The 13,573-nt window shown below is 40.8% G+C and overlaps 1 protein-coding gene across 5 annotated transcripts in view; it reads left to right on the top strand.

Annotated features, from left to right (window-relative positions):
* The window catches only part of LOC147242714 (dystrobrevin beta-like), a 28,653-nt gene extending 19,203 nt beyond the window's left edge, over window positions 1-9,450 (top strand). Inside the window, exons 15-20 of one of the 5 annotated variants that reach the window (XM_086189566.1) lie at window positions 3,181-3,277; window positions 3,717-3,870; window positions 4,525-4,614; window positions 5,631-5,678; window positions 6,618-6,650; window positions 7,780-9,450. In XM_086189566.1, coding sequence (XP_086045692.1) covers window positions 3,181-3,277; window positions 3,717-3,870; window positions 4,525-4,614; window positions 5,631-5,678; window positions 6,618-6,622 — 394 coding nt within the window. In that variant the 3' untranslated portion in view covers window positions 6,623-6,650; window positions 7,780-9,450. Of the gene's footprint in view, window positions 1-3,180; window positions 3,278-3,716; window positions 3,871-4,524; window positions 4,615-5,630; window positions 5,679-6,614; window positions 6,651-7,779 lie in introns of all 5 variants that reach the window. The other 4 variants (XM_086189565.1, XM_086189563.1, XM_086189562.1 and 1 more) reach the window with 4 other exon arrangements.
* The last annotated feature ends 4,123 nt before the right edge of the window (window positions 9,451-13,573 follow it).

Here is a 13,573-nt window from a genome sequence, read left to right as displayed (position 1 = left end):
TCTTTATTGATTCTTGTATTGATTCTTATTTAGAGAAAAAAAAGAGAAACTAAGAGACTCCGTCTCTCATCATGGTTATCAAAATGTAATGCATGAGAAGGCATTCACTTAACGGTAACAGTTAGTAATACCAAGTTTTACAATGAGGCACATGGTGCGAACATGATAGGCAGTATTAGTTGGTTACCTGCAGTATTAACAGCAGAGGACGTGCTAATGTTGCCACTGGGTTGAGATTCACTCCGGAGCAGATCGAAAATGCGACATTCATTCAAAGTTATTGCATTCTGTTTGTGCAAATGTTTCTGCATATTGGTAGTATTTCCTCCTTTTGATGAAATACCCGCTTTGCAAGTATTGCAAGTTGCCTTGTTGTCATCCTTTGTTGTGAAATGCAATCAAACTTGCGTACGTTTGTGCCGCTTGGGCGCCATGTTTCCTGCTGGCTACACTGGTGAATGACGTCGCCACGCATGTTGCATAGCTTGCATAAGCAACAGAACATGCGTGGTGATGTCATTTACACCCACTGGAATCGATAAGGGTATCATTTGCAAAATTGGCAAATGATGCCAAGGAATGGTAACTGGTTCTCAACAAGAACCAGATTTCGATTCCCATCCCTAGTCTTATTTGTCCACAGTAGTGATAGAATGACAGTAACGAAGCTGTCATGTATATTGGTGTTTTAAAGTTGCAGTGTCAAGTATCTGGTTTTTGTTGTGTTTGGCAGCACTTGTGGGTTTTAGCAGTAATTGCAGCTGTGTTGTAGAGTTCTCTTACTCAAAGATCGAAAGAGTGTCACGTGTGATATCAGTTCTTGTTGTTGTTGTTTTTTTAGGTGTCTTCATTTATAATCATCGCCCAACTTTTAGTGAAGCCAAAAACTTTTGGGAGCAAACTGTTGAATGACAGCTGCTCATGAGTTTTGTTCAGGTTGTATCAGCTGCAAATGCATTTATTGGAGGCTCATAGGTTCAGTACGCATTGTATGATCATTCTGCGATAGTGCTTACATACATTTATTCAGGGCGGCACGGTGATGCAGTGGTTAGCACTGTCGACTCACAGCAAGTAGGTTTCGGGTTTGAGCCCCGGCTCGAGCATGGGATCTTTCTGTGTGGAGTTTGCATGTTCTCCTTGTGCCTGTGTGGGTTCTCTCTAGGTACTCTAGCTTGCTCCTCTCAAATGGAGACTAGGCTAACTGGATACTCTAAATTGACCGTAGGCGAGTGGAGGTGAGTGTGAATGGTTGTCTGTCTCTATGTTGGCCTTGTGATGGATTGGCATCCTGTCCAGGATGTACCACGCCTCACGCTGGTAGGCTGCTGGAATAGGCTCCAGGCCCCCACGACCCTTAACAGGATAAGCGGCAGAACATGGATGGATGGATGGATGGATATTAGATCTTGCTGTGCTACTCAGCTTTAATATCCCTTTGTCTTAATTTTTGTGTGGCCATAGTTTTTCTCAGCATGCTGGTGGCATGGTACCTGCTTTCATTTGCTTATCCTTATGAAAACTGGTGCTGGTCCACATTGATGAACAACACGACTACAGTGTCATTTCTGATTGAACCACTTGGGGGCATACCAGTCAAAACATTTTATATTGTACATGCAGTTGCTATAAATTGGACAAATTGCATTTAGGCTTTGTTTAAAGTAGTACTTGTTTGTAATAGAAAATTATTTGCCAATTATTGTCATGGTTAGAGTATGGAATTTTGCTCAACTCTCACAGAATACAGAGCTTTAATTAAGTAATCATTATATGTGAGTGGAATCAGTGACCCACATAACCACAATTAAAAGCAATTATCTGAAATGTTTTTTTTATATGTTTCAATAAATAACCACTAATTTTTATACCTGAAAACAAGTCCTTCTTTAGTAGAAACTGCAACTATTTCAATGATGTCCATAATACAGTTATCACTAATATTGTTGATAGGTTATGAAAATTTTTTCTCAAAACTTGGCATCCTGTCTAATATAAATAATGTTTATGTGGAAGTAACCAGCAAGTTGGTTTGTGGGTAAAACTTCAGGATGCGTTTTTTGTGTTTTTCAGGAAAAAAATGTTGCCAAATATCATGACTGTAGAAAATGTCTTTAATAAAATCTATTATACAGCATTTCTTTGTAATGTAATAACTCTTTGTCAACTATATGTTTTAGTTTTACTTCAGATCATACTCAGCCAAATCTGGAGCTACTTTGTGATTCAGGCTCTCAATTTACTTGTTTATTTGCTAATTCTTCTGGCCTTGTGAAGAGAGGCCAAGCTAGAAACAGAGTAGCTCTGTCTTGGCTTTAATCTCCTCTCCAGACCACATACTGCTTTGGAAACAGACTGTAAACACTTGTCTCATATTGTGTTGGTTTTGATGTTAATTATGGTGGACTCTACCTGCTGCCTACTGACTGTAAATAGTAAGACTTTAGATGCAGTTTGGATCTAGTTTTTATCCCTAAAATAATAGAAGGTAGACAGGATTTGTATAGTACTCAGATCATGATCCTTCTGGGAGAATCAGTATATACAGATCCTTATTATGTATTCAAGTTCTCAACATTTGGGTGAAGGTTTCAGCTAGTCAATTGCTCACATGATTTGGCCAACTGGATCTTTTGCATCTCCACTGAAACTTCTTTTTCAACCCTGAAACTAGCAGCAGCCAAGGAGAACACTAATCTCAGATTAATGTATGATTACTATATGATTATTAATTTTGGGTCTCCAAAATCATAATTCTCTAGTTTTGGTAACCAGAAGCAATGTCACAAGAAGAGGGTGATTTTTATTCTCGCACTTCAAATCTGTGAGTCCACTTTGTGGGGTTGAACTTGGAATCCATCCATATTTCTTTTTTGCAAACTGTATACACACAGATTTGTAAAGAAGTGCCCATTTTCATTCATATCCGTATTTAAATTGCAAACAACTACTTTCTTCAATCAAAGAAGTTAGTCCAGTGTACCCTTATTTAAGGGTAGATTTAATGCACTGCCTCAAAGTTCTGATGTCGACACTAAAAGGTGCTGTTTACTCTATGCCCTAAGATGCATTACGATGAAAATGGGCCTTGTTGTATCTCAGTACATTTTTGACTTTACATCATGTTGTTTCTATTACCCATCAGCCACGTTCTAATGTGACAGTCATTTGCAATTGCAGACAGAGGAAAGATGAGCTGGAACAGAGGATGTCATCTCTACAAGAGAGCCGAAGAGAACTGATGGTACAGCTGGAGGGGCTGATGAAGCTGCTCAAGGTGAAACACACAAACACACATACACACACTGATTACACTCTCTAACATGGTGTATTATCACACACTAGAGGGCAAGATTTCCCTTTGCTTCCTCTCCTTTCCTTGACTTGCTTTTTCTGTCCTCATCAGTCCTCCCAATTAACATGCCTCACTTTCCTCTTCTATTTCCTCCTTTGTAGTTACAGCTCTTCTAGCACTGACTTTTTCTGACCTCTTCTCTGTCATTTTCCACCCTCTTTTTCCCCACCTCCATATTGCATCTGTAGGATGAGGAACAGCGACAAGCAGTAAGTTTATTCCCCTTCAGTTGCACTGGCTTAATGTGACACACAAAAATGAGTCCTCCAAACATTTTCTACAGTGTACATATGATTGCTGAATAAACTTCTATAATGTCGGTGTAAAAATCTCTGAATAACATTGATAATCCATGTCCCAGGCACAGGCAGTTGGCTCCTCCCATGCCTCTCCTTCCCGGCCGAGCCCTGCAACTGTTCGCTCAGTGAGCACAGCGTCTCCACAGATTCACATGTATCCCCCGCAAGACTCCCTTGCAGGGGTGGGTGGTGATGTACAAGAGGCTTTTGCTCAAGGTAACATTAAAGCGTATTGGAAGTTTAATTTTGTAGATGAGAAATATCCTGCATTAGATGCTGTGTCTGTGATGGTGACATGCATTTGCATGTCCTTTAGTCTGAGCCATCACAGCGATTCAAGCAAACCCTTTTTTTTTCAAGATGCATCATAAAAACATGTGTTGCACATTATAAAGTAATCCAGAGCTGCAAAAATTGATTTAAAAAACATAACTTTTTTAGGTTTTGTTGCTTTTTAAGGCAGTTAAGCAGATCTATTTGCTAGCTTCTCAATCAGAGAAAAAAAATGAGCCTTTGGGTGTCAGAGAGCTGAATGGACAAATCAAGCAATTAGAACATGTCACTTTGGGCTCTGGGAAATTGTGATAAGTATTTTTCACATTTTCAGTGCCAAATTTGGGCCACCAGATTGGGGTAAGAAAGATAGAATGAATCGGAGCAACAGTGGTACATAAACAAATAGCATCTTATCAATACAATATGTGGTTGCTTTTGGTCCTTAGCCAGCCATTTACTTTGAGTTTTGTCCCTTTAAACAAAAAAGTTTGGGACTATTCATCAATACATTGTGAATATAATAAACAGACTATCTGACAAGACATATTAGTTTGGAAGCAGCAAGCAGTTTAATTTTGCTCTTTTTATCTCCAGGCCCAAGGAGAAACCTGAGGAATGACCTACTGGTAGCAGCTGACTCCATCACCAACACTGTGTCCTCACTGGTCAAAGAGCTGCACTCAGGTACACACACACACACACACATGCCCACACACACGCACAGGCAGTTCACACTGATATGTGGAACTTTTTTATGGACAGTTTTTTCAGACATTCAGTCATTTTGACCAAATTCAGTCAACTGCTGTAATTTTTTATGTAATGTTTCGATGTATTCACTGTTGTTTTTTTTTACCCAAGTCTGCTCTTGTGCTTTGTCAACTCTTCAGGAAATATCTGACTCCTCATCTGCAAAATGCTCCACTGTGTTCACCAGCTAATCACAAACTTTTAAGGTTTATCAATCAGTGCCAAGTGTGTAGTCTACCTTGTGTTTTTTGGAAGATTTTTTTCCCCAAAGTATATCCGCCAGCTGAACACAATGCCATGAGATCCATGAGCCAACTAAAATAGGAAAGGTGTAGCCATACTGTTTAATAAAGGGTGAAAACTTACGATTAGAGTATGACCAAGGCCGGCTTTTTAATTTTTTTTTCTAATTAACTGTCTCTGCTTTGCTTTCATCATGTCCATAGGACAAACAGGTTATTTTATGGCAATTGTATGACTGGAAGTATATGCTTGTGGCGTGAACACATGTAATGTCAATGTTAATTACACTCATAGTTAAAATGAGGTTCCACTCAGGTGAGACAGTTAGAGCTGTTATAAAAGGATGGCTAGTTAGCTAAATGTAGCACAGGTATAAGCAACATGAGAGCCATCTTAGAAGAGTCAAAAGATGGGCATGCTTTTTACTTTTCCACTGCATCTCACCAACAAGCCAAAATCACAGCATTAACACTCAACAGAAACAATCCACTGCCACACCTCTCAGCATTATAATTTTTAAAATATAAATTTTATAGTTGGCAAACAAACATTGATATAATCAGTCCAGCTCTGTCAGGATAAAAGTCGAGATATAATTCGCTATCAATTCATCACTTCATGCAACACCTCTAACATAATACATTGTCATTTTAGCCTGACACAGTTTTGGACATAGATAATTAATCTGTGCCCTTTTCTCTGACTAGATGATAGTCGGGAGGAAGAGGAGAGATTGCTGAATGGGAAGGACAGAGGTAGTAAATTTCCTGAAGGACTGTATATCTCTTGCCTTTTCTCACCTTCTCCATCATGCACCTTATCTACCCACTCCATCTATCTGCCTCTGCTTCTAGGAAACCCCAATCTGTTTCTTTTGCTGACAATTGGCCCAAACACACTCATTGTTTTCACTCACCTTTAAAAAGGAAGTTTCCCTCATAAGTGTTTGTGAATTGAGAACTCTAGAATATCATTTATTTGAATAATCTTTGTTTCTTAAATTCCATCCATCCATTTTCTGTACTGCTTATCTGTTAAGGGTCATGCGGGGGGAGGTGAGGCTGGAGCCTCTGTGTCTTAAATTTACAATTATCTTTCAGGACTAGCAGGGAAATATAACAAATAATAATTGTTTTTGGTGAAAATCTACATTTTAATATTACATTAGACTTGGGTTAGAGAAACAGAACCTTATTTTACTTTATCACACATCATGGTTAGTCAAGAAAACATCATCTTCTAGTTGCTAAGACTATATATGCACTCTTTATAATGCTTGATGTTACTGTGGTGATCTTCATGAACATGCTATCTAACTTGCTTTATGTGAGGAATGCCTGCAGAGAAAACCTACTCAGACTATTTCCTGGTCTGCTCTGTTATTCCAGCTTGCTACAATACTAACCTAAGCTATTAATCTGTAAACGTCTGAGCAGCTAGCCAGGCGGTCCAGCCCTACGTGTTTTACAGTTCAGTCTTCAGATTTACAGAAAAGTGACTGTGTAGACTGGCCTTTGTCAAACTGTGTCGCACCTGCAAAGTTTTGTTTCATGTTTCTATGCTCAGACTCATCTGGCTCCTACATGTTCCGAGCACGAAGCCACACTTATTTTAATGCATTTCCTCCTGCTGTCTTCTGATAAAACTCTCTCTCTCTCTCTCTCTCTCTCTCTCTCTCTTTCTTTCTCTAGCAGGTTAAATGATTGCAGAAAAAACAATAGTGTCATGTAAGACCCTCTTTAAGTTATATTCCAAGTGTGTTTTTTATTATGGAAGTGTTAATCACTAAGAAAATGAAAAAAACAAAAGTAAAAAAGGTCAAAAATAGCTGCATTTATGTTTTATGATAAAGCATGTTAATTATTTGATGACACAAAGCAACTTGTTAATGCATTTAACCTGTTAGCCTAGCCCTCCAAATGGCTACTCTTGCTCTTGTTTACCAGATGAAGTGTAATTCCAGCATACTTAATTCCTGAAATGGGTCATTGCAAATATTTGTTACAAAATAACAATATCAAAAAAGAATGTTATTTTTTGAATTCCCATTTGAAATTAAAGCACTGTTTTCTTTTTAGACCACTCATATTTTTTCATCAATATCAGAAGTTCTGATTTTAAAGAAATGGTGTGGTGTTCAGGGTATTTTCAAAGTGGAAAGTGTCCATGGGAATTAAAAATATGAAAATGGAATGTGTGGAATGAATGGAAGTAATTTGTACTGAAAGTAATTATGTTGTAATACATAGACATAAATATAAATTATTTGTATTCTCATAAGCAGAAATGCATGCAAACATTTGTAATACACAGTAACAATGACATTTTGACTACATCTATTTGTAACTATATCTTAAACTAGGATTCTTTCATTGAACAACAAAAATCATGGCTGTTTGAAAAAAAGAATGTAATCTCCACATTGTAGTGTGCAAGATGCTAATTAAGTGTTACTGCACAGGCCACAGTTAAATACAATTGTTATAAATTACCCTTAAATGTCCGGTTTTCTCCTGTTAATTCCTTTTGATTCACAATAATTCCCTTGGAATGTCTTCAAATACATGGCAAAAAAAATAGCTAACAATAACCAACATTGCAGAACTTGACTCCTGATGCAAATTCCCTGTAATTTTCCTTTAAGTTACTGGAAACTTTTCACTCCTTTGCGATCCTGTTAGCAGTATTTGGAAATATTCACGTTCAGAGAGGAGAACATCGCTCACTAAGCTACATCTGTTTAGAAGTAGCTAATCACATGCCAGCTGTAGCGTCACATTAATCATGCAAACATAAGGGTAAACAAAAAACAAAAAAAACAAACTTTGTCTGACTGAGCCCTCTCTTTCCCGCCAGGCAAAGTGATGTCTCATCACAGCCAAAGAAGAAGATAAGTGGTGTGAGAAGAAGATTGATGGTTAGCTAATGGAGATAAGCACTCTGCTGCCAATCAACCAATCACAATGCTGGCCACCAATCGGACCACTGGGTCCTTAATGATGTTCAGCTGCGATTCTGCATTTGTCTTGTCACTGTGGTTTTCTGTGTGTTTGATGTGATAATACATAGCTAAGTGAAGATTCTGAAACCTACTGAATTGTACTGTAGCATGCGCTTGTGTGAGTTTGTGTGCTTTTGCCTTTGGAGGTACAAGAGGGTCGAGGAAGTGTGAGGGAAGATGGATGTGTTTAAATGAAACAGGGAAGTCTCAGGATGAAGATACTGGATCTAATTTCTTTGGAAGAGAAAAACTGAAGGAAAAAACATGAGAGTTGTAACGTTTTAAGTTTCGGCACTGTGTGCTTGGTATTTATTGCTTTGATTTGAGTTAATTTCTGACATGTATTCATTTGGTGTGATTGTTAATGCCAGTGTGGTCAGGCCCTGCTGAGATAATGATGACAATGCTTAACTGGACATTTCCTGCTGTATCATACCTTACCCACTCCCCTCATCTCCCACGATGAAAAATAATCCCACAGGTGTTGGTATGATAGCAGTTTAGGTTGTCCTAGTACAATGTGTGTGTGTGTGTGTGTGGGGGGGGGGGGGGCGGCTTTGTCTTATCTTTGTACTGTACTTCTATAGACAGAAAAGATATCTCTTGAAATGTTTATTATCCCCCCCCCCCATAAATTAATTATTGTATTTTAAAGGGTTACTTTGTCTAATTTGCAAAAAAATTGTCCCTAAATCCTGGTGCAGTTGATATAAATCTGAAAGGTCAAGCTTTTTCAAGCAAGCAAGCTTTTTGATAATTTCCATTTTTGTATTGGTCTCCTCACAGCAAGAAGGTTCTGGGTTCGATTCCCGGCCCGGGCACGGGATCGTTCTGTGTGGAGTGTGCATGTTCTCCCTGTGCCTACGTGGGTTCTCTCCGGGTACTCTGGCCTCCTCCCACCATCCAAAGACATGCAACTGGGGGCTAGGCTAATTGAATACTCTAAATTGACTGTAGGTATGAATGTGAGTGTGAATGGTTGTTTGTCTATGTATGTTGGTCTGGTGACCTGTCCAGGGTGTACCCTGCCACTTGCCCGAAAGCCACTGGGATAGGATGGGCTGTGTAATGGTGGATCTGGCAGTCAAATTTACCCCAACTCCACCCAATACCCATCAGTTTGTAGAAATCAAACATGAACCAAAGTAACCTAGTATGGTGACAGCTAGTAGTATGTGAGGTCCGGTAGATTATTTGAATGCAGATTTTGGATCAGGTTTTTCATGCTCACAGGAAGCTGCTAAGCTGTAAACATTTCTAGATCCATTTTTTATATCAGATATCACCAGCCCTTTTTTGTAGTTTGACAGTTTTCTACTGAGAATGTCAAGAGTCAGCTGAACAATTGTTTGAGTGATATTTTGTGTGTGTTTGTGTGTGTTTGTGTATGCGTGCGAATGCACACTGAGTGAAACATGTTGCTCTGTGTTTGATCTGCAATAAACAATATTTCATGTCAAATAGTTTACTGTCTCTCTTGCTTAGCCGTAAAAAATAGGGCAGGGCATCCAATAGGTTTGCCATGCACAAGTTATCTTTCAACCCCACACATGGCTCCTGTTTTGCTATGGTATGTTTCACCAGTTGGATATGAATTAAATAAACAAGTGAACGAGATTGAAAACTCTCCTCAGCTGTATTCCCGGATAATAACCTAATACAAGTCCATATAGCTTTTCTATTTTCCACAATTTTAGAATTTCAATGCTGGGATTGAAGGGGAAGTATAAAATCTGACAGTATTTTAAATCAATGACACTTGTTTTTCCCCTTTTGCATATGTGACCGGTCTGGTCTTTAGTCTGATCAAATCTGCGTTGTGTTCTGTCTGGCCAAGGATTCACTCAATAACAGTTGCTGGAACACTGGACTTCTTTACTCTGGGAGTGAATAAAGAAAAACATCGGCAACTGTTAGCTCAATAGCTGTCTGCATCTGGCTGTCCATTAAAACGGACCCTCTCTCCAAAGTGCTCGTAACAAACTCATAACAATCATATTGTTATAATACACAATAATACACAAAAACATGCTAATTTCAATTAAACAAACTGCAATTTAAAACGTGGATAAATACAAGGCAAGGCAGTTTTATTTGTATAGCTCGTTTTCACAAACAGTTTGTCTCAAAGGGCTTTACGTGGCATCTTAACAACATCCTCTGCCCTTAGACCCTCACATCGACTGAGGAAAAACTCCATAGAAAACCCTTTTAACAGGGAAAAATCTGAGAAACCTCAGTGTGAGCAACAGTGGAGGGATCCCTCTCCCAGGATGGACAGACGTGCAGTAGATGTTGTTACAGACAAAAAAACAGTTTACAATACAAAATGTGGGAAACATGGAAATGTTAACAGTTGAAGAAGGAAGCACACATAACTGTATGATACAAAATGTACAAAAGAAACCCAAAATATACATACCTGGGAGTGAATAAAGAAAAGCGTCAGCAACTGTTAGCTCTATGGCAGTCTGCATCTGGCTGGTCATTTACATTGGTTATTACAGTCGGCTTGGAAAGTTGCCAGATTTACATTTTTTTTTCCCAAAAAAAATCCTTTTTTCTCACAAGTTGGTGTGGGCCAGTCTGCCTCCACTTGCGGGCTGCAAATGGCCCACGGGCCGCCTGTTGGGGAACCCTGCTGTAGAGTGACACCGTTAACTTTCTTATTGCACTGACATGCCTAGTATTGTTGCTCCTTGGCGGAATGCAGCTGAGTCCTCTTTGTTGCCTTGGACAGGTATGACAGGAGAGTTTTGGAGTAACTGCTTCAATCCACCATGACAGGACTGTGTAGGATGGACTTGAACACAACATCCACTTGAAGCCTTGGGTTACGGCCAGACATCAGATGGAACAGTGCATAAACAGTGGTCTTGTAGGCACTGTAGGCAAAAGTCAGCATCTGGATCTGCTGTGGCTATTCCCGCTTGGTTCTAAGAGGGAGGGCTCGCAATGTATTGCAAAGGTACGGTTGAACCATTCCATGCCACCATTGCCCATGGGGTGGTAAGTGGTGGTATGGGACTTGGCAATCCCAGACAGCTGCAGCAACTCAACCACCAACTCACTCTAAAAGCTGGCACCCTGGTCTGAGTGAATACGTTCAGGAAATCTGTAGACACAGAAAACACAATCCCACAACTTTCTGGCAAACTTGCTTGGCAGTCTGGTTTCTGCATGGAAAAGCATAGGCCATCTTCATGAAGTTGTCAGTTGCCACCAGCACATAAACAGAGGTCTTGTTCTTGTCCTCTGCAGACCAGAAATCGATGCAGATGAGCTCCATAGGAGCTGAGGTCTTTCTGCTTTACAGGGGCTCGTGCCGCAGGCTCTGGAGTTTTGGCAAGCACTTACCTCTCACATTTGCGGACATACTCCTTCTCATCTCTTTCCATATTAGGCCAGAAGAAACGTTGTCGCATCATGTGGAGGGTTCTGACTTGACCTAGGTGTCCTGCCAAATCATGATGGTAGCACCAACTGAAGCCTCTTTGTCCTGCTCACAGGGTCTCTTGTATCTCTGTACAGGAGTCCAACCTGGACCTTGAGCCTCTCCCAGTACTTCAGCATTGCCAGCAATTTGGCATTCATAACGCATCTCTCTCACCTAGAAGGGCATCTCCTGCGGATAACAAACAGCAGGGTATTGGAGATAGCGGGATCTTGTTGTTGGTGATCCTCCAACTCACACAAGGTCAGTGATGGTAAGGTATCTTGACCAGCAGGCTTCAGCTGCTGGACATGGTGGACAAGGTGAGTAGCTCGAATCCCTGCAGCAGGGATTAATTTGAGCCGGATCTTGCCGGAACAAGATCCGGCACCTCTGAATTTTGGCCTCCCTGAGTTCCGCTACTTATTTGGGCAGATCTGGTACCTCTCCTATTAAATAAATAATTAAATAAATAAATGTAAACTTGGGCTGCACGGTGGTGCAGTGGTTAGCACTGTGGCCTCACAGCAAGAAGGTTTCGGGTTCGAGTCCCGGCTCGGGCACGGGATCTTTCTGTGTGGAGTTTGCATGTTCTCCCCGTGTCTGCGTGGGTTCTCTCCGGGTACTCCGGCTTCCTCCCACAGTCCAAAAACATGCAATTGGGGACTAGGCTGATTGAATACTCTAAATTGACCGTAGGTATGAATGTGAGTGTGAATGGTTGTTCGTCTCTCAATGTTGGCCCTGCGATGGACTGGCGACCTGTCCAGGCTGTACCCCGCCTCTCGCTGGGATAGGCTCCAGCCCCCCCGCGACCGTTAATGTATAGGAATAAGCGGAAGATGACGATGGATGGATGGATATAAACTTCTTAAAAATATTTAAATAAAATAATAATGTGCATATATTAATTTACAGAACGAATCCCAAGAATTTCATGTTGTTTAAGATTTAACGTCATTTGAAAGAGTCGGAGATCTCAACAAACTACGCCCCTGACAGAAACAAAAACAAACAAAAAAATCCTTTTGAAATTCGCCGCATCAGCAAGCAGAGATTAAAAAACAGTTTCTATTTCAACGCCCATCTGTCGAAAAGACAGTTAAATTTGCTTTCTTTTAAAAAAAATGAAGAGTTGCATGATGCTTCAAAGCGATTCAGAAAAGCCTTCACAATCGGCGACCAGGGCAGCTGCAGCGGTCATGTTGACGATCAACATCGGCTACAGCAGGAGGCTAGCGCCGCCACAGCTAGCAGGGGCCACCTACAGCTAGCCAAGCCCGGGCAGGAGGCTGGCACCGTGGCAGCAGCTGGTCAGGTTCTTCGCCAGTTTCAGCGCTGGCAGTCAGCCAAGTGGACCACCAACAGCCGAAGCAACAGGTTGGTACCCTGGCATCAGCTAGCCCGCGACAACAGAGGGAGGAGAGCGCATTGAGCGGAAAAGAGTGTGGGACGTCCATCGACAGGTCAGGGATGGGATGATCTTTAAATACGGTAATAATAATGGAAGATTTGTGTAATTTATTGTGAGCTCTTTTTTTGTTTGTTTTACAAGTTAGACCTGTTGAGAAATTAATTGCTGACTGTAAACTGAAAGTCCCACCTGTGGTGATATGGGCATTCGCCTGTGCTGCGCGGAGTAGCCTAAAATAATTTTAAATGATCGTCATAACATTTATACCATGGATATTATTTGTAATTGAGGCTTGTAAGTCCCACAGGATGGCAAGTGGGCACTTGTCTGATGTTTTCAGCATGTTTTCAGTATACTTTCCGGGACCTGTACCCCTCTCTCATCCCTGAGCTGTCATATGTATTTGGCATTCCGGCACCATATGATTTACAAATTAAGCCAGTAACTGTAATGTAATAAGGCAGCCTTGACTTCTTACAAGCTGCAGGAACCTGTAGCAGTTGGGCCAAACTCAGTCTGTTTGACTCTGATGATTTCTGAGCCCATGTCTGAAAGCACTTTTCACCCTGTCAGCTTTGGTACTGCCTGCTTCCTGCACCAAGCTGCTGTAGGGCTCCTGAATGAGGTGCCTGCTGACAGAAGAGGTAGAACAACAGTTTGGCTACCCATCTCTGTTCACAGGCATCCAGCATGAACTTGGTCAGTATATAGATGAGCGGATTATTGTCCGTCCACACTGTGAAGTCATGCATTTTCAGCCAAGGACAGAACTTCTCTGTGACACTCCACTTCAATGCCATGA

Source organism: Aulostomus chinensis, chromosome 20 (assembly GCF_037954235.1).
Source record: "Aulostomus chinensis isolate RoL2024-O1b breed Wild chromosome 20, RoL_Achi_v1.0, whole genome shotgun sequence".
NCBI classification, from domain to species: domain Eukaryota; kingdom Metazoa; phylum Chordata; class Actinopteri; order Syngnathiformes; family Aulostomidae; genus Aulostomus; species Aulostomus chinensis.
The sequence above is the reverse complement of the archived record's forward strand: the minus strand, read 5'-3'. Positions and strand labels throughout refer to the sequence as shown.